This window comes from Lycium barbarum, chromosome 11 (genome assembly GCF_019175385.1).
Source record: "Lycium barbarum isolate Lr01 chromosome 11, ASM1917538v2, whole genome shotgun sequence".
Classification (NCBI taxonomy): domain Eukaryota; kingdom Viridiplantae; phylum Streptophyta; class Magnoliopsida; order Solanales; family Solanaceae; genus Lycium; species Lycium barbarum.
Window position 1 is genome coordinate 29,736,358 of NC_083347.1, and position 20,868 is coordinate 29,757,225.

The window sequence follows — 20,868 nt, forward strand, 5'->3', positions numbered from 1 at the left end:
TAATTGTTGTTTAGTTATTTATTGCCAAAGCAAATGATTATGGCATAACTATATTGCATAAAGATCATGTGAAGTTTACTTTCAAGTTATAAGATGATGATATATATGAATTATTTTATTTGAATGGATAACATATATACTTGAAGTTTTTGTTGAAGATTTTTTATTAATATCTCAAAAAGAATTGTTGGTAAAACAATTCCGACATTATCAAATTGTTTGCATCTTTAACATATCATTAACTATTCCAATAGCTGGTCATTTGACTTGATTAGCATTAAACCCCTTTATTAGCCAATATTACTCCTCCTTAAAACCAAAAACCGTTACTCTTTGACAATGGTAATTTGACCATTGAATTGTCATTATATCCTACTCTTCTGACCGTTGCTGGCCTTTCATCCAATTCCCATGAGATGGTTTCTTAACCCTATATATATTATATATCTTATGTATTTTCCAGATGAGAGAAAAACGAAGAAAACAAACTTTCCTCTTCTCATTTCTTTTGTAGTGCTGGGTTTTTCATTTGATTAATCTTTGTTAGATTCTAGCTCCTAGTTTTGTACTAGAAGAACTTGTTGAATCATGTGGATACACCTATACCAGGTGAAATATCTTTAAAGACAGTGTCTTAATTGAGACGCCTCAAGCTATGAGATTGTTCAAGAATTCCCTACAATGTTCGTGATCGAGTATTTTCCGGAAGATTTCCAACAATTTTAACCATCTTGAGATCATGGAAGTAATGTTTTATAAAATTGGTTCACCAAAACCATCTAGAATTGTCTAATTGGGGAAAGGAAAAAGATCAATTTCTTTTTTATGTAAGGGAAAAGAAAGACTTTTTTAACTTAAAGAAACAGAAATTGCAGTTATATTACTACTGCTAGTAATGGCATCAATTTATGGTAATCTGTTTCTAAAATTATGGGTCAAATGATTTTAGTCATCTTTTTAAACATGTGCAAAGTAATTCTGCTTTGTAGTTGAACATGGAAGATGATATAGGCGACGATTTAGGATAACTTATTACTAGTTCGTTTCAGTCCAATTCCTTCGGTGTGCAAAAACATAATTATTTTGATGTTATTATTTAACTTTGAGTTCTCCATATGATTATCGGGGAAATAATTACAATATTTAAAGTGTGAGGGTATATGGCTTACGACTAAAGACAATATTGAATTTAATGTTTAATATAATTTTGAAGAACTTGGGATATAAATTAATTAAAATTTATAGTTCTTCAACTCCCACGAATCCTTGATGGACAATACATGGCAGTGAATGAATTCATAATTTGGTAGGTCTTTGTGATGATTAGTTGATGTAATAACTAATTTAAAATTTGAATATGGTTTGCCATGAATCTTTTCAGAAAAATTGTGTTCTTTCGTGAAAGGGAAAGATTGTGACTTTTCATAATAAGATGTGTTGTGTTTGTTGAAAGACAAGTATTCGGAAAGACAAGAAGTTTCATGATTCTTGATCTATAAAGTGAAGAACCAACTATGATAATGATAAAATATCCATATAAGTTGGATTTGTTATACAAGTGAAGGTGCTATAATTTGAGCATCAAAATAAACTTGTATTCCACAATGGAATAAGAATATAATTACCATACAAATGCTTGAAAAGTATAATGGATTGAGAAATATGATATTAAAATGTTGTGACCACAACAGATGCAATCATTCTAAGCTATTTATATATGTAATGAAGCTACGGAAAGAGTAGTCATATGCATTGAAAATTTTAGGCATATGTGTTGCAGCATGCCTGTGTAAAAGATATCTTTTCAATCTGTCATGAAGATAATTTATGTTGATCTTGCAAGACTTATTGAGAAGAAATACAATACAAATAAATTGTCAAGAAATAAGGCTAAAATCCTTAAATTATAACACAAGTGATGGGAACCCAACTTTGAGTTAGTATACACTTTTACAATACAAGTTCAACGGGTAATAACAAGTCACTTGTGTTGCTAAAGCACGAGTCTCCTCATTTGAAGCCTTGATTCCAGTGTACTGGATACTGTTATGTGAGCAGTTAAGTAGTTGTTAAATGCCTGAAATAACATGAGCATAGTGACAAACTCCATAGTGCAAACTGTTACGAGAAGAGTTTGAATTAATCTTAATGAAATTAGTAAATGTCTGCAGCTACAGGGACAGAGTAACTAATTTCACCTATATGAATATTGAAGTGGTGTCGCTTCAAAGCAAGACTTAAAAGGGTTGGTCTTGTAAGTATTCATGGTATCAGGATGAGCACATGGTCATAAACGTGCTAAAGCAAATACTGAGTTTTCTAAACTACTAAATAATATTATGTGTGTGATATTTTCGGTTTTGACACATGGAGTTGTAGTTCAAATCTTTAAAGATACCAATAACTTCGTCAAAACTTTAAAATATTTACACTAATGGAATGTTCAAATCTATTACAGTATAAGTTACTCTCCGGTATGCATAATATTATAAGAAACATTACAAACTAGTGAGGGATTATTAGATATTTTGTAATATAAGAGGTCTTAAATTGAATAGACACATCTGTTCATGAAAAGACATATTTATTTTAAAAAGTCATCTCTCAAATTCTATAAATATAAGGACACTTTTGAAGTAGCATATAAAAAAATCTGCAGGTATAACACGGGCTTTATTGTATCCTGAAGGAAATTGCTTGTATTTTTCCCAATATGTATACGGGCAATATCTCCTTAAGGAAAATCGATTTATTCACGCCTCAAAGTCATTTCTTCTTCAATTATATTTACCAGCTTTTCTAACATATTGGAGATGAAATTTGAAGCAAAACTTACGAATTTAAAGGAAGGAAAATGGATCCAATCATCAAATAGTGATTACTTGCAATCATTAGTTGATATTGGATGAAGTAATGATTGCAGAAAAGAAGGAACAATTGAAGTAGCTCTTTGATCTTAGCAATTGGAATTTGTAAGGAAACGAAGGAAGCACGTTGAAAGCAAAAGTTAGGCAGAAAATCATTGAAGTTAAATGAGTCACCTACGGAACTTCAATATGCCAAGAAAAAGCATTGGTCGCTATGTCCCAAGCCGATTTTAGGAGCTCAATTTTTCCCAATTCTTTTTGAACTCGGTTACTTCGTCTAGGACTTTTCCTACCCCTATAAATAGTTTCTAAATACGTTTTGAAGAAAGCTTTTGATTTGGAGAGAGCTAAGAGCCATTGTGAAAGTTGAAATTCATTGAGTTTTATCCTTTCTTCTTCAACTGTTTTATTTTTATTTTTAGTTAGTTGATAATAATAACTTTGAGTTTTATTTCTTGTTTAGATAATTAACATAAGTTTAATTTAGTGGATGATTAATCACACATCTTTGCAGGACGATATTCGATAATCTTATCACCTTATTAAATTGTACACCGCATATGCGTGCGTGTGCTTCAGAAACAACAAAGTGTCGTGGAGAAACCATGTAATGGGTAATGGTCCCATGGAGAAGGGGCTAAGATGAAACGTGTCGTAATACACGAAATAATTTTGGAACATACAACTGTTAGTCCACTTAATTAAAAGATCGAGAAGGAACGTATTCAATAGGGTCATAGTTAGCCCCGTGGTTGTAGCAATAAATAAACTTGCAGCACTCGGCTAGTCAATCTCAAATTCCCAAACAAGCTGAGAACCACATACCATGGCTCAAACATTTTCTAACAATGGCAGAACCAATGAGGTTTTGGTGGAGGAGAGAGCAAGTGTTCGAACATTCATATTAAATAGGTCTAAGCAGTTGAATGCACTTTCTTATCAAATGATATCTTGGTTGTTGGAACTTTTCCATGCAAGTGAAGGAGATTCAAATGTGAAGATGATAATATTGAAGGGAAATGGAAGGGCTTTCTATGCTGGTGGTGATGTTACATCTGTCATTCGTAATATTCGCTAGAGTAACTGGAAATAGGGTGCTGATTATATCCGCGAAGAGTACACTCTTAACTATGTGATGGCAACATATAGTAAACCCTAGGTTTCCATCCTTGATGGAATTGTGATGGGAGGTGGACTTGGTGCCTCTGTACATGGTACATTTCGAGTTGCAACAGAGAAGTCGGTTTGTGCTATGCCTGAAACAGCTTTGGGACTCTTTCCTGATGTAGGTGCTTCTTACTTTTATTCTAGGCTTCCAGGATTCTTCGGGGAATATGCTGGTCTTACTGGTGCTAGGTTAGATGGTGCTGAAATGCTTGCTTGTGGTCTAGCAACTCATTTTGTACACTCGGAGAGATTGCCATTTTTAGAACAAGCACTAATTAAAGTCAGTACGAGTGATCCAGATGTTATTTCTGCCATCATTAGTCGCTTCTCTAACATACCAAAGCTGAAAGCAAAAAGTCTTATCACAAGATGAAGATTATTGACTATTGCTTCTCTCGGAGAACAATCGAAGAAATCATATCTTCTCTTGAAAATTATGAGGCTTTGAACAAGAAGGATGAGTACTGGATCTCTTCAACCATCCAATCGCTGAAGAAAGCATCCCCGACAAGTCTAAAGATTTCATTGAGATCAATAAGAGAGGGGAGGTTGCAGGGTGTTGGTAGTTGCCTTATTCGAGAGTATAGGATGGCTTGTCATGTGTTTAGGGGAGAATTCAGCAAAGATTTTTTATAGGGATGCAGAGCCATACTCATCGACAAGGATAGAAATCCTAAGTGGGAGCCCTCCAGACCGGAACTAATTACAGATGATGATGTTGATCGTTACTTCTCCAAGATAAATGATGAAGATTGGCAAGACCTAAAGCTGCCTCCAAGATCAAACTTACCTCCATATGCAATTGCCAAACTTTAAAATTCACTTCTCTACAGCCTGTTGTCTCTGATCACTACATCATTTTAAAACTTTTATTTTTATTGGGAAGTGTTACACCAAATAAATGCACATCACTCAATTGTATGAAATGCCAAAAATCAAGCCTAAGGAAAGGTACATGGCTATACAATACTTGTAAGAGTTGTGTATACAGCTATGCACATCATTTGAATGAATTGCGATGTCAACCCTCAAGCACAACAGTAGATTGTACTATTAAAATAATTTGCCATGTAGTTTCTGTATTCAAAAATAATGTATCGATCTTAATTTATTGCAATGTGAGAACCTGCGTACTAGTCTTGCTCTGGAAAAAAAATTGAACTCTTTATATGATCTTGGACAATTCTTATCTTATGAATTTAACTCTTGGGATTGAGTTACGCACAAAAGTTTCTCATCTCTTGAGTAAGCTTTTGGAATTGAATTAGGCAAAAAAAAATCCAATTATATGATATGTGATCCATCTTCATAATAATTTTTGGAAGGAAAGTAGAAGTTATTTTCAGAAGTTGAAAAAAAGTGGCTCTCTCATAAGCACTTTTGACCAAGCACAAATTGCTACTCTAATATCGGAAAAGTGATTTTCAAATTGATTAGCCAAACACAAACTACTTCTCCCCAAAAATACTTTTTAAAAAGCACTTCTAACAAACAACACCTTTTTCAAAAAAAAAAAAAAAACAACAACAACAACAACACTTCTCAAAACGCAGATTTTAGCTCGGTTAAACAGGTTATAAGTCTGGAATCTATGACATGGATATAGATAATTTTGTAAAAGAAGGAAATGTCAAGAACACCAATTCAGATACTTGGAAACCTTTAGATGAGTAATAGAAAAAATGACTAGAGATAACTAACAGGCAGCAGAAGCATGGCTGTTTTACACGTTGCATCAAGATACATCTTGAAAAAGATCTTGGAGCTATGATTTCTAGCCTTCCATCTACTGATCAAAATATATAAAATTATGGTCTTCCCCTAGAAGTGAAACGAAAATTACCTAAATAATGTCACTCCTTATTCAACCCTTTGGGAACTTTGATGTAAGGCTCCTCCAAGCTTGGCACAGCAGAAATCAATGCTTCCCTAATAGAGGAAAATGCATACAAGAATCATTTGTTTGCTCTGAACACCGCAGGGCCAAAATAACGTAAAAGAAAGTAGACGGAAGATAACAAGATTACCTATTCTCAAACTTTTCAGGTATGTCGTCGCGCAAATTATCTCCCTCAGTATCTGCAGATCAGGAAAGAATTGCCAAAAGGATAAAATTTAATGTTGCATCAAATGTTTTGATGTTCAAAAGTCTTGCACTCTTACATGTTATTAGCAACCAAGTCATCAAAGAAAATCCAACAAAATATTTCGATTCTTACAATCTGTTTCAACTTTCAAAAGGTTTTTAAATCCAAGAAAGATCCAGATGCAAAAAGAACGGTAACCTTTGACTGTTTAATTTATTGTTTGTTAACCTTAGCATGGTTAGCTTCTTCCAGGAATCCATCCTAAAGATACTGTCCCATGTTAACACTAGTAAACTAGAACATGAGAGAAGAGAACAAAAGGATGAGGAAGGCATTAATTGCTGTTCATTACAATTTGCAAGGAGATAAATTTCGTCATTGTTGGGTGTCCAATGGCTGACACTAAGGATCAGTCAACGAAATCTTTTAGCATGGCATATCTGGTGGCGGGTCACCCCAATCTGTTTTGGTGCTTATGCTTAGAGATGAAAAGACAGGCATTCTTATACCATTTTCTTATTTTTGATGCTGAATGAAGCAAAAACCATTTCGAGAACCATATGACCTTATCTTCAAGAAAATAAATTACAGTAGAACTTTAAAAGAAAAAAAAATCAAAGAGAAGTATTCAATTAAGTTGAAGTTGAAGTATTCACCTGCCCTTATGGCTAGTGCGATACTCTCCAGATCGATAGCTTGAAGTTGTCCAAACCTGTTTCACCAGTGAAGGCGAGCATCACAACACTATAAAAAAAAAAAAAAAAAAGGGCAGCCCAGTGCACTAAGCTCCCGCTATGTGTGGAGTCCGGGGAAGGGTCGGACCACAATGGTCTATTGTACGCAGCCTTACCCGACATTTCTGCAAAAGGCATCACAACACTAAAAGTAGATAATGCACTATAAGAAAAATTACAAAAAGTACCAACACTAAAAGTATATGGAATTATCGATTGAGGCTTTTTTCAGCCTTCGGTCAGCTTGGACAGACAAATACTTAAAGTTTCCACCAAGTTCTTGGACGAATGCCTCAAGCATGATTCAAAGGTTCCACACTATTTAAAGTTCTAGCACAGCTGGAATTCTGACTTGAAATAAAAACTCTGAACGTTGTTTTTCGGAACTTGAAGGCAAATTTAGGTGATTAGTTAGACAAAAACTCGGTAAATTACCCCATTCCCCTAGGCAAAGTGGGGAAAAGAAAAAGACACATTTTAAGATATAACTCTACACTATCTTTAGCATAGCTAAACTGAAATAAAAGTAAATAACAACATCTCTAAGGTATTAAATAAGTAAACATACAACCTTTAATATTCAATCAATGCCCATTCCAAATCAATAAAATTTCTGTTCACATTACTTTGCAAATTCTGATGTTTCAGTGTCTCAACTTCCATTTTACCAAACACTTAGCATAAAAGAAATCAGAACTGCGATAGCAACGTAATCGAGGGGACGCACTTGAATTAAGAGCAAGATATAAATCAACTCTTGAATTTGAAGAATTTTAACAAACATAACCCTAATAATCTTAATATCAATAAATAACTAAAGAAGATTAAAATGTCAACAACTTTTCAATCATTAGAACACTATCTTAATTCTTTTTTCAATATAAACCAATGAGAAAAATGCAGAGAAAGAGAGGTACCAATCTATAACTTGTCGAATTTTGGGAGCGAATTCTTCAACCTGCATACAAATAAATCAAGACCCAATAAAACAAACCATAATTACTTGTTGAAAAATGAGTGAAATAACAATAAACTTAAAGATGAAATGGGTATTAATTACTTCTTGAGGGGTTAGCGAAATTCGAGCTTTTTCAGCCAAACGAGGAATATCAGGAGGCTCTAAAGCACTCGATTTCACAGAGTAACTTCGCTAAGCTATCCAATGCTTAGGCTTAATTGCCAGTGGGAATGAGGAAGTACCATTTTTAGTGACACTGAAGAAGAAAGAATCAGTCACAATTCTTGCTGGTTTTAGCAAATGCAAAGTTTTGATACTCGCCATGGATAGTGTTTGTTTGTTTGCTTGATGAGGATGACGATGATACTACTTTAGTAGGAATATAACATTTCAATAGTTTTTTTTCGAAAAAAAAAAATCTTTTTTCAATAAGCTTTTTTTGTTTCCCGCCGATGTGTAGTACCTACGTTAGAGCCCCGATTATATCCGGATTCGCGCAGTGTAGGACCTCATTTGGGGATGTGCGTCCTACCAAAGATTTTTTCATAACCAGGACTCGAATTCGAAACCTCTAATAAAGAGAAGAGCAGCCTGCTGCAACACATCCTTTGGTGTTTTTTTTTCAATAAGTCAATCATGCCTCTACTAATAATAGCAATGCAAATAAAATCAATATTGAGAATCCCTTCTATTAAAAAAAAATTATATAGGTAAAATTAAAATTTTAAATAGAAAACAATGTATATAATTAATAATATATTCTATTTTCAGTATGTTATTTATTAAAAAAAAAATTATTATCCTCTCGAACATAATCAAATAAATATTAAAAAAATAAGTAAAAGTAGATAACAAGAATTTCTAAAAATAAAATTAAGAAATTCATGTTATCTCTATACATATATTCATATTATGTTTTGATCCAAAAGTTTTAAATCGAATTCAATAAAATAAAAAGTTTTTTTTTTTTAATGTAATAAGCAATAGACACAAACATTTAATTTGATCCCTTTCAAAATTCCACATTTAACTTAGAAGATGGAAGATTTATAATTTTGATTGAGAGTTATAAATTTCATTTGTAAGATTTTGAATGTTTGGGGATCATTTGATACAAGGATAAGAAATTATAATTGTTGGATAAATTGTAAGATTATTTAATCATGTATTTAGCTGAATTCTTACTTTAATGTAAATAATTTTAAGATAAGTTAAATAAAATGACATATTTTCCTTCTCTAAATCACTTTCCCTAAAATCTTTTAAGAATAACAAGATTAAAATAAAAAAAGTTAAAATTTTATCCAAAATAATCTAGTGTAAATCAAACACATATTTTAAATACACTAGTCTCTATAAACATGTCTCACACATTATTCCCTGTCAACCTCAATCACCGCAAAAAATATTAGATAATTATTTATAATTATATATATATATATATATAGATATAGATTATGAGGTACAAAAATGTTACTGTAATATAAGATTATATACACTTAATACTTCTTTGAAGAAGATGTTCCTGCTATATATTTTTTGTTTTATTTTTCCCATATGAGAAACATGTTACGACTAGGATAATCCAATATTAAGGATTGAGTGATCACATATTTATTTATCGTCATTTACAAATATAAAAGTGTTGAATACCATTACTAACCAAAATTAAAGTATAAGAATATCTTACGGTGTTAAGAATATTTAGTAATTTATTTTTAAAAAAAATAAATTGATCAAAAAAGTAAGATACAATATTTAAACAAAAAAAAAAAGTCCTCCCATCATCGTAAAATTTTATTATTTCATGGTAGTTTTTATGATGAATTGCTTATACGTAGAAATAATTTCAACTATTTTATTTTCTTTCAACATAAAAATTTATATCTATTGACATACAAAAGATAATCAATCAACTTTAGATAGATAATTTCTTTTTCTTATTCTCCTATTTTATTTAAGCATATCTAGTTGATTCCCCTAATTATATCCTAACTAATAGTCATCCAATTTTGATTTTATCATACAAAAATCACTTTTTAATTTTTTGTACATAAAAGTCATCAAGCTTAAAGTTTACCACACAAAAATTCTTTTCTGTGTTTAGTAAAAGAAGCGATATTATCTTTCATACATAGAAATCATCCAACTTAACTAAAGTTTATCACACAAAATTATTTTTTGTTACATAAAAATCATCCAATTTAACTAAAGTTTATCACACAAATTATTTTTGTATTTTCTTTTTTACATAAAACGCAGTCAATTTTGGCCAAGTTAACCAATGTGTAATTCTCACCTGAATTCTTATAGTTTGTACAGAAAATATGTCATGACACTCTAAATAGCTAGTTAGCTCGACAAAATATATTATTTGTAATGGATTAATTACGTAGACCTTTACCCATATTTCTCTTCTTAACACTAATCATTTGTGATTTATGAAATTATGTTTATCTCCTTATTTTAATTTTTTTGTAGCAATTCGAAGCCATGAAACATATCAACCTCGTAGATTTTGTGTTTGTCATTGAACTTATTTGATGCTCTAACAACAAATATTATGCTAATTAAAGAAAGATTTATAAAATTCACTATATAAAAGAGTATATTAGTAAGGGTATTTATAAAATTCACTAAACTGAATTCAAAGAAAGGTATTTATAAAAATCATTAAACAAAGAATTAGGCTAATTCGTATTTTTTTCTAATTCCTTTTTTAACCTAAATTTTACTTCTAATTCTGTAACTAACTAATTTGCTCCTTCCTTTGGATTTAGTACAATTATTATGACCAAATTCTATACGTACCAACCTGCCTATGATCAATCAAATTCGATTAGTTAATATAGAAAGTCAATCCTACTTGAATTGAGAGTCCTAAAAAGGTTTCCTTTACTGATATGAATCTTTTACATTCGTTATAGTGTCGTTATGATTAAATTCAAAGTTCTAATAGGTCTTTAACATGACAATTATATCCAACGTCGAATAGAATTATTTATTTGAAAAAGTTATTTTGAAGGGTATAAAAGTCGTTCAATACTTTAAGGATATTTTGGTTAACCGACATTTATATTCATGCTTTTGAAATAGTATAGATAGATGTTGTTATGCAGAACAAGGCGGTCTCTTATTTGCTAATTAAAGATGTGTCTCATTTGGAAAAAACATTTTCTGGAAAATCAGCAAGATTACTTAAGTTTATGATATTTACTAAATACTAGTGTCACTTGCCCCAAACCGACATTAAAAATTCAATTATTTGATATTTTTTAATTTTTTTCTGCTCTTGGTTCTTTATTCTTGTAACATCAGTTTGATATTTTCGAAAGACTTCTAAAATATCAAAGTATAAAAACGTATGTTAACGAAAAACATTTTTCTTAGTTTATATAAGATTTTTTAGGAAAAAAAATCAATAATTGAAAGCTCTTCTAATTTTAATTTTTTGAGATTAGGTCCCCGATGATCCACATTGAGCTTTTTTATATGTTAAATCAATTTCGTTTGAGTTCTTTGAATTGAACTCATATTGGCTAACTTATTTTTTACCAAAACATATTTTGCAAAATACCGGATAGTTAATATGTTATATAATTTAGGACAAAAAATTTAAGTTTAATTTGAAAAAATTATTACTCCTAAATTATATAAAATATATTATCCTGTTTTTTACAAAATATTTTAATAGTAAAAAATGTAAAAAATATACTTTTTGCAATTGTCTAGTATTATTACTGCATCGAGATCAAATTATATTTCTTTAAATACATTGTTTTTTCAAACATTTTAGAATATATATATATATATATATATATATATATATATATATATATATATATAATAGTTTCTCTTTTAATATAGTAGTTTATTAGATAATCTTATGTTAAAAGTTTGCGCATGTAAAATTAGATTAATTAACCACCATACTTCGGAATACATTTTTCGATTGACACGAAAGGGCTATTATTTACATTTTTGATAAATTTTTAAAGTATTTAACAATGATATATTTTAACAAGTTTAATAATATTTTCACATAAAAAACTCAAATAGGTATGAGTATGCTTTATGGGGGCCATTATAACATTTTCTATGACATCATCTTTTTTTAGTGCATAAAAAAGCCCTAAAAGCTCTTAAAATTTACCAAAATGTGTGACAATTTATAAAGTCATAAAAATTTTAAGTAAAGGTAAAAAAAGGATAAAAAAATTCATGTGAAGACTATAAAAAATGAAAATTCTCCCTTGTATATGGTGGTAAAGTAGAAAATATTATTTTAAAAATATTTATATATAATACACCATGATCCCGTTGTATAAAAACAAGTGGGATATCCAGAATTGCAACAACTATAGAAGTATCAAGCTGTTGAGCCATACGATGAAAGTTTGGGAGAGAGTGCTGGAAGCGAGGATGAGGAAGTTAGTTTCGATTTCGGAGAACCAGTTCGGATTCATGCCGGGGCGTTCGACTACAGAAGTCATTCACCTTGTGAGGAGGTTGGTGGAGCAGTATAGGGACAAGAAGACTGACTTGCACATGGTGTTTGTTGACCTTGAGAAGGCTTAGGACAAAGTCCCAAGCGAGGTGTTGTGGAGATGTCTGGAAGTCAGAGGTGTTCCTGTAGCATACATTAGAGCGATTAAGAACATGTATGATGGAGCCAAGACCTGAGTGAAGACGGTTGGAGGTGACTCGAAACACTTTCCAGTCACGATGGGCCTGCACCAGGGTCCGCACTTAGCCCGTTTTTGTTTGCTGTGTGGCAATAGATGCTCTGACAAGCCACATTTAATGAGAGATACTGTGGTGCATGTTGTTTGCAGATGACATTGTGCTTATTGCCGAGTCGCGGAGCGGTGTTAACGCGAGACTGGAGGTTTGGCGACAGACTCTGGAGTCGAAGGGTTTCAAGTTGAGCAGGACTAAGACACAGTACTTAGAGTGCAAGTTCAGTGATGGGAAGCAGGTAGAGGACGAGGACGTGCAGCTGAATACTTAAGTCATCCCGAAGAAAGAAAGTTTCAAGTACCTGGGGTCGATCATCCAAGGGACCGGTGAGATTGATGACGATGTCACACATCGTATTGGAGCGGGATGGATGAAATGGAAGCTCGCATCGGGGGTGTTGTGCGATAAGAAAGTGCCGCCTATTCTAAAAGGAAAGTTCTACAAAACGGTGGTTAGACCGACTATGTTGTATGAGACGGAATGTTGGCCAGTTAAGAAAGCTCATGTCCAGAAGATGAAGGTAGCTGAGATGCGGATGTTGAGGTGGATGTGCGGGCATACCAGGAGAGATAGGATTCAGAATGAAATGATTCAGGATAAGGTGGGTGTGGCCCCTGTGGTGGATAAGATGCGGGAAAGGAGGTTGAGGTGGTTCGGCCATGTGCAGCGGAGATGCGCTGATGCGCTAGTGAGGAGATGTGAGAGGATAGCAGTGGTGGGCCTGAAGAGAGGGAGGGGTGGGCCAAAGAAGGCCTGGGGAGAGGTGATTCAGCAAGACACAGCGCTACTTCAGCTTACCGAGGACATGACCGGTGATAGGAGGGGGTGAAGGTCGAGTATCAGGGTGGAGGGCTAGTGGGAGGCCGCGAGGTTTCCTTTCTCGTATTAGGAGTATTTTTACCTTACTTCTATGTGTTGGGTCTTGTCTATCTTTGTTGTTTTATCATGACTTCCTTGCTCTTGCTATTTCTCATTTTCGCATTATTTTGATTTGCTTGTTCGTATCTGACTCTTTTCCCTTATTTTTTTCTTTTGAGCCGAGGGTCTTTCGGAAACAGCCTCCCTAACTTCTAAAGTGGGCGTAAGGTCTGCGTACAGTTTACCCTCTCCAAACCTCACATTGTGAGATTCAATTGGGTATCATGCTGTTGTAATACACTATTGGAATTGGCATGAAGAACTAAGGGCATCGGGATGCGGGCTGTTGGGTTGGGTAAGGGTGTAACCCAACAGCCCTTACCCGCTAAGTTAACGGCAACCGCCCGCACGCCCGCCGCCATCATTAGGCTGTAGAAAAAGAAAGAAAAGACAGAATAAGAGTTTGGGCTTTGAGCAACATATCAAACCTGTGCACCAACTCCCTCTCTCATTAAGCCTGCTTTGATATTTATTTAAGTTAATAAATATCAGAAAAACTCTAACAAATTTATTATACAGAAATCTTTGCTAGCCCTTAAGGAGATGTCGCAGAAATTCTCTGCCACACTTAGAATTGGGGATTTGAATGATTACATAGCTCCTTCCCAAGGCTGTGTCGTTTCCCTCAATGCTAATTCTTCTAAATCCCTTAAGGTACATATCTTTCTTTTTTTTTTTCATAGACAGATTTTCTAGTGGAAGTACCCTTGCCTATGTAATGTAATTCTTTGATTTCTGAGCTTTTCACTGTTGCAAAATCTCAGATAGAAAGTATTTTGATTGGAAAATTATCCATTTTTCTCTCAGACAAAAAGGATCCATACCAACAGTAATCCAAATACTAAAATTGATATTAATAATTATCAAATAATTGAGAAAAAAGGCTTTGGAATTTTGTTCATGCTTATTTGAATTTAGACTTGTAGGATTTGGGGAAAAGTCAAACCTTTATGGTTAAAAAAACATGTATTTTGCCTAAGGGTGGAATTGAAAATTTGACTTGTATTTCTTAGGGCTGCAATTAGTTTTGATGATATTGAAGAATAGATGCTCCTACTTAGTATTATACTGTTGCTATAACTGATGTGGTTAATGTTTTTCTTTGGTGGATCAACAGAATGTGGGAAAAGCTGGAGCTTTGAGCAAACCAGTACAAAAAGAAGAACCTGTCAAAATTTCCCTCAAAGATTGCTTGGCATGCAGGTATTACCTCTTTTCTCTTGCTCAGATATATTGTTCTAAGCAACCATGCCCTGAATTGGCTGGTCGTTAAATAGGAATATGATTGAAGCAAAGAAAATGTTGACTCACTAATCTCGGGATAACCTTTGTTTATGGAAAATGAGATCATCATAGGCCGAGCAAACAAAAACAAGTTATGTCATAGTTAGCTATTATATTCCGTCCAGAATGGATAACTTGAAGAAATAAAAAACAGTGGAGCAGCTTATGAGACTCTTAGATTACAACAACAACAGCAACATACCCAGTGAAATCCCACAAAGTGGAGTCTGGGGAGGGTAGAGTGTACACGGACCTTACCCACCCCTACCTTGGATAGAGAGTCTTAGATTCTTGGAATTTTTATGCCTGAGATGGATGTTGAGCTGAGTAGAGAGAGATAGAGAGAGGTGAGATAGTGAGGATGTAGAGGTATGCACCCGATTTATAGTGTCGTGCAGAATCTGGGTAGGAGTGGAGTAACAGATCGTTGGACAAGATATACAGTGATTTTAATGCAACGACTGTAGTATGGGGAATAATAATCAACGGACTATTGTATTTATTTAACTGATGTTTGGTTCTTTGTATTAAATCTAGATAGGTAGTGTATATCATGTTCTCCAATCTCGATATTTGTTAATCATCACACGTCAATAAAAACAACTAGGAGTCCTTTATAGAGTAATAATCAACGTTTTTTTATTTATATCAGATACAGAACATTTTATGAGGGATATTAAAATGTAGCATGCTAAACAATCAAAAAAATTGTCGCATATTAAGAAAAAAATGTATGGCATTACGCTTTTAAACATGAAAATGTTACTATAGAACTTGTAATTTTAATAACATTAGAAACAAATGAGATATAATAAGTAGGAGATGATTAACAAAACAATGTAATAGTTAAAGGTCATTTTTCTCAAGTCATGTAATCTCTAATACAGTGTGTTCCTAATACGTGAGCCACATTGAGCTATGTTAAAATAATATGTCAATTGTAAATAACTAATGCTGAGATTATGCAGGTTTTAAATTTAGCAACCAGTCAGGTATAATTTCCAGTATTACATTCAAGCAAATGCCCTAACCAGAATAGTCAAAAAGCAAAGTTGCAAAAGCACTAGAGTTGAACAGATTAGAGGATGTGAACGGCCCTTCCCCGGACCCCGCGCATAGCGGGAGCTTAGTGCACCGGGCTGCCCTTTTAATCATTACTTTTATTTAATCGTTACTTTGTATTTGAATTTTCTTGCTTGGTCTATTAAAAGCAAAAATACCTATCTCTATATATAAGATTTAACATCGGTGAGCAACTAAGCTTGATCCTAATTGCAGTGGGTGCATTACGTCAGCAGAAACAGTCATGCTTGAGAAGCAGAGTTTAGATGAGTTCCTTTCCAATTTGGAAAAGGGAAGGACAGTTATTGTCTCTATCTCTCCCCAGTCCAGGGCCTCTCTCGCTGTTCATTATGGACTTTCTTCACTTCAGGTTGGTTTTGATGTTGATATTTTCATTTTGTAGTTTCACTTTTTGCAGCATATCTTCTCACCTGATATGACCGCTGTAATTCTTCCATCTTTTTGCATTTGCATTTGTTTGAAAATAATATGAGCCTGTACTTCTTATGTCAGGTCTTCAGGAAGCTCACAACACTATTTAAGTCTCTGGGTGTGAAAGCTATATTTGATACCAGCTGCAGTAGAGACTTGACCCTAATAGAATCTTGTAACGAGTTTATGGTGAGATATAAACAATCCCAAGGTACAAGTAGTGGGGAGTCGAAGCCACCTTTGCCTATGATTTCTTCCGCATGTCCAGGTAATGGCTTCATTTACTTGTTTATCTTAATAATATCTTACTTGATGTTCTACGATATGTTCTAACTCTACTGGCATTGAAATTACAGGTTGGATATGCTATGCTGAAAAGACCCTTGGTTCTTACATTCTTCCATACATTTCTTCAGTCAAGAGCCCCCAACAAACTATTGGAACAGTTGTCAAGAATTATACATGCCAAATGCTAAGTGTAAGGTAGTTTGTTGTCATCTCGTCTTTTAAGCACTACGCATCAGCTGTAAACTGTAATCTTTCATTTCTGGTGTTGTTGGTTGTAATGCTTGGACTCTACGTGTCTACCTTTTAGAAGAATCAGTCATAAGTTGCTGTATTGCAAAATTTCCTGCACATTCAGTCATAAATTGCTGTATTGCAAAATTTCCTGCACATTCTTAGTGCTGTTATAAATACAAACTTACCATTTCAAAAAAAATGTTGCTGTATTGCAAATATGTGCTAAGCAATCACCTTTTTCTGCCTGCTGTTCTTTCCATCCATTTTATGCATCCTACATACAATTTTCAGAAAAACCTTTCCTTTATTCATTTACGAAGCAAATCAATTGCTGGCAGATTGATATTTCAGCATGTATGATTTCGATGTATGTTGGTAAAAAGTTAAAAGGTTTTATATTGTTCCTAAAATCGAGTTGTTAGTTTTTGGATTTGATCAGAGTCACTGGTTGACTGATAGATCTTTCTTTTGTTCTGTGAACAGACCAGAGGATGTATACCATGTGACTGTAATGCCATGTTATGACAAGAAGCTCGAGGCTGCTCGTGAGGACTTTGTGTTTCAAGTAGACACAGATAGTGAAAATATTACGGAGGTTGATTCAGTTCTAACAACAGGAGAGGTTTTGGATTTGATACAGGTAAAGAAAGTTTTCTGCTTCTCAGTATCCCTTATGCACTGAGGAATAATGTGAGAGAGCTTGCATTTGGATACTTGCAATTGTTCTCCTTTTCTATCTTTTGTTTCACCCTTTTAAGGATTTGTTCTTTAAAAAGGGTGCATTGTTGTTTACTCAAAGTCAAACTCTCTCCTCTTTGATGTAGTTAAAAGCAGTTGATTTTAAATCCATGGAAGAGTCACCCCTAGATAAACTGTAAGCACTTTTATACACCTTACCGTGATACTTCCATTTCTTGATTCAAATTTTTACAATTGAGTGCTTATATGTTCTCTATAGGTTTGCAAATATCGATGAGGAAGGCCATCTTTATGGGGTTCACGGAAGCTCTGGAGGATATGCAGAGACCATTTACCGTCATGTTGCTAAAGTGCTTTTAGATCAGGAAGTTAAAGGCCCTATAGCATTCAAGACCATAAGGAACTCTGATTTCCAAGAAGTGAGCCTAGAAGTAAGTTCGCTTCAGTTTTATCCTGCTAGCATGATTTTATAGAATGTTTGAACATGCCCCTATAATCTTTATTGAATTAAGTGCCTGTAGGCTGGCATGATATCTTCTTTTGAGTAGACAATTGCATCCATTTTTTAAGAGTTTCTATCTGTTAAAAAGGATATGATTTGGTTTTTGTCATTTTTGTGGAGCCGCTAATTTGATGGCTCATGTCAAGCTTTATTGTTCTTGGTGGCGGGTGTTATAGCTCAACTCAAGTCGTCAAAGGCTAAGCAGTCGATTGCAAATATAATCGGATGTGAGTCCTAGTCGAATCCGACAAGGATCAAATATGAAGTGTCTGGCTGATTACTTGTTAGTGAGAAAAGATCTTCAGTTGAAGCCCAACTGCAATATTTGTTTGGTTTTGAATTTAACTAAAAATAGCAATGGAATTGAAATCATCCAAATAACTAACAAGAGTTTAAATCAAAGTGATAAAAGGCACTCCGGTTGTAGCCCCTAGTTTATTTGCTTTAGCTAATGGGAATCTCTTATCTTGTTTAATCGCTCGGTTTGTTGATTATGGTTTAGTTATAATTTACCCAATAATTTCTCCTAAAAGTAATGGGCGTACCCCAGTTAAGTCCCTCCCAAACCTAATAGAATGCTTGTAAGTTCTACTGAATGAACACCCAAGTAAGAATCTAGCTATTCCTAGCTTGATTCTATCAATTGAGTTATATAATCCCTTATTAAACCCAATTCCTTGCTAATTGATTGTTATCTAGTCTTACTCCCAGCTTCCCAAGACAGAACTAAGATAATTAGGGCTTTAACTATATGTATGTAGTTGAAAGTTTTTAGCAATTGCCACAAGAGTAGTTCTCCATTGACAGCCACTGACAAGATGTCTATGACCCAGGTGAATGATAAATCTGTCCTGAAATTTGCATTATGTTACGGTTTCCGCAACCTGCAGAATGTTGTTAGGAAATTGAAAATGGGTAAGTGTGACTACCATTTCTTGGAGATCATGGCATGCCCTTCAGGTCATATTCGAGATCTTTCTATTTTGTGAATAATAACTCTGAACCTTCTTGCATCAATTTTAACGGTTTGTTTGGCTTTAATTGCCTCCCTCTTGATTATAGGATGCTTAAATGGTGGCGGACAAATAAAGCCACAACCTGGGCAGTCTGGTAAAGAGTTGATTCAGCTGTTGGAGATGGCTTATGTAGAAAATGTAAGTCATGTCATAATTGGATTCTTTGGCTTGTATAGCTAGTTGATGATTGGCGCAGTGTCATATTACAACCATCTTAGACTCTAGAAATATCCTCTCCAGCTTGAAGGCTTTGCTTGTATTTGTGCCAAGTCAAGGAACTATACTATGTAACTTGAATTGCAGAGCTTGGGAGATTCATCTCTGACTACTCCCTAGTAGTCAAACATGAAATGGAAGTTCTCTTTTGTGCTGATTTATTTGAGTGTTTCCCCGACTGTGCCTTTTTTCTTCCTGTTATACAGACCTGCTTGTTTTGGCTTATATATTTTCTCCTTCTTTACGAGATGAAGTTTATGAACATTCATCTCTGAAGCAGATTCAAATTAAAGAAAATGGTGAACTCTTTAGAAGTTGCAAAGCATGATTGGCATGAGAACTATTTGTTTTCCTTACGCTTAAACTTTCTGATCTTATGAAAACTGAATTGCCTCTGCGTGCTCTTTGTTAATGATTCAGGTTGTCGTTGCTGATCCTTTCAACAATCCTATCATAAAAGGCCTATATTCTGAGTGGCTTGAGCAACCTGGTTCAGAGAAAGCAAAGAAGTACTTGCATACTGAATATCATCCTGTAGTGAAAAGTATCACTTCACAGTTGCAGAACTGGTGAAAAATGCAAAATATCAGCTTTTAACCGGTTGGCTAGGTTCCTAGTGTTCCCTTCTGGTGTTTTTCTGCAAGACCATCCAAAGAGGGTTTTGATATTACACTGCATTGATCCAAAGTGCTCGCGATATATGGTCATGAGGCCATGCACCACAATTTTGAGAGTCCAATTTTGGCAGGGGACGTGTTTCACACTTTCACCCCATACTGTAAATATATTGTGTTTGTACTTGTGTTGCAAATTACACAATAGTTTAGGTCGCAATGCTAACATTATTCCCCATCTGGATTGGGAATAGTTGTATTGTACGTGTCTTATCCTACAACCCTCAATCGTATTTATTTGGTCACGCTTTATTTGTACCGTTAGAAAAGGCGGCAACTTTTTTTATGCCGATGGTAAATAATATCACCAGTCTTAGTGTAATCGTATTTGTTTTCATAGGCTGCCTTTCTTAGTTCTGCTTTCCATTATGGCGCAACAAGCACATACATGTTAAAGAGTCTTGTTGGCCTTTTGTAATAATTTTCTTTGAGAAGGTATATAGCCTTTTGGTAATATTAAGCTAGACAATAAACTTTTCATTTTGATGTTTGCAGACGAGCTGAAGCTCTCATATCAAATATTAGTACCGACCAATATCTTCTTAACGTACAAAAGAGTAAATATAGAGCTTAGGGATTGAGATAAATCTCACCCAAAATTGCACTTGAAAGTTGAAACTTGAAAGAACCTTAGGTTTCTTCAATCACTGTACATTTTCTGGGATTATCATATCTGAAGAAACTGAAGGGTAAAGTGGTGATCGTTGGTAGGTATAATAATGAGTATATGTTCAGGATGATTCACTGAACTACTGAAAAGTGTATTTTGTGAGAAGATCTAGGATCTATTTCCATTTTTCTAACACTTCAAAATCCAACATAGACGCTTTGGATTCCAAAACTTTGACCTCAGTGCTTCCTTGCTAGATTTGTTTTCCAAGGATAAAACAGTGAGCTGAATCGATTATTTTATTTTTCGGGTCATGTCCTTGTGAAGGTTTTTTAACGGGTCGTTTGTTACGATGGATAAGGAATAAATAGTCCTGAGAT

The 20,868-nt window shown here is 34.0% G+C and overlaps 2 protein-coding genes and 1 pseudogene across 3 annotated transcripts; 2 read left to right on the forward strand and 1 right to left on the reverse strand.

Annotated features, from left to right (window-relative positions):
* Positions 1–3,693: 3,693 nt before the first annotated feature.
* On the forward strand, positions 3,694–4,850 carry LOC132618309 (3-hydroxyisobutyryl-CoA hydrolase 1-like; annotated as a pseudogene).
* A 430-nt stretch (positions 4,851–5,280) lies between these two features.
* LOC132619658 (glutamyl-tRNA(Gln) amidotransferase subunit C, chloroplastic/mitochondrial-like) lies at positions 5,281–8,137 on the reverse strand. Its single transcript, XM_060334494.1, has 6 exons — positions 8,093–8,137; positions 7,916–8,005; positions 7,773–7,813; positions 6,778–6,833; positions 6,062–6,113; positions 5,281–5,963 (listed from the first exon to the last, which is right to left on the reverse strand). The coding sequence occupies exons 1-6, from the start codon at positions 8,135–8,137 to the stop codon at positions 5,888–5,890; spliced, it is 360 nt and encodes a 119-aa protein (XP_060190477.1). The 3' UTR covers positions 5,281–5,887.
* A 5,591-nt stretch (positions 8,138–13,728) lies between these two features.
* Positions 13,729–20,361, forward strand: LOC132617658 (protein NAR1-like). Of its 2 annotated transcripts, none has more exons than XM_060332711.1 (11): positions 13,729–14,125; positions 14,589–14,674; positions 16,034–16,187; positions 16,331–16,517; positions 16,606–16,732; positions 17,255–17,411; positions 17,596–17,645; positions 17,730–17,901; positions 18,806–18,932; positions 19,035–19,126; positions 19,625–20,361. In XM_060332711.1, exons 1-11 carry the CDS (start codon positions 14,015–14,017, stop codon positions 19,775–19,777), a joined length of 1,416 nt encoding a protein of 471 aa, XP_060188694.1. In that variant the 5' UTR covers positions 13,729–14,014; the 3' UTR covers positions 19,778–20,361. The 2 variants fall into 2 exon arrangements, with proteins under 2 accessions (XP_060188694.1, XP_060188695.1); XM_060332712.1 differs by having other exon boundaries at positions 18,806–18,887.
* The last annotated feature ends 507 nt before the right edge of the window (positions 20,362–20,868 follow it).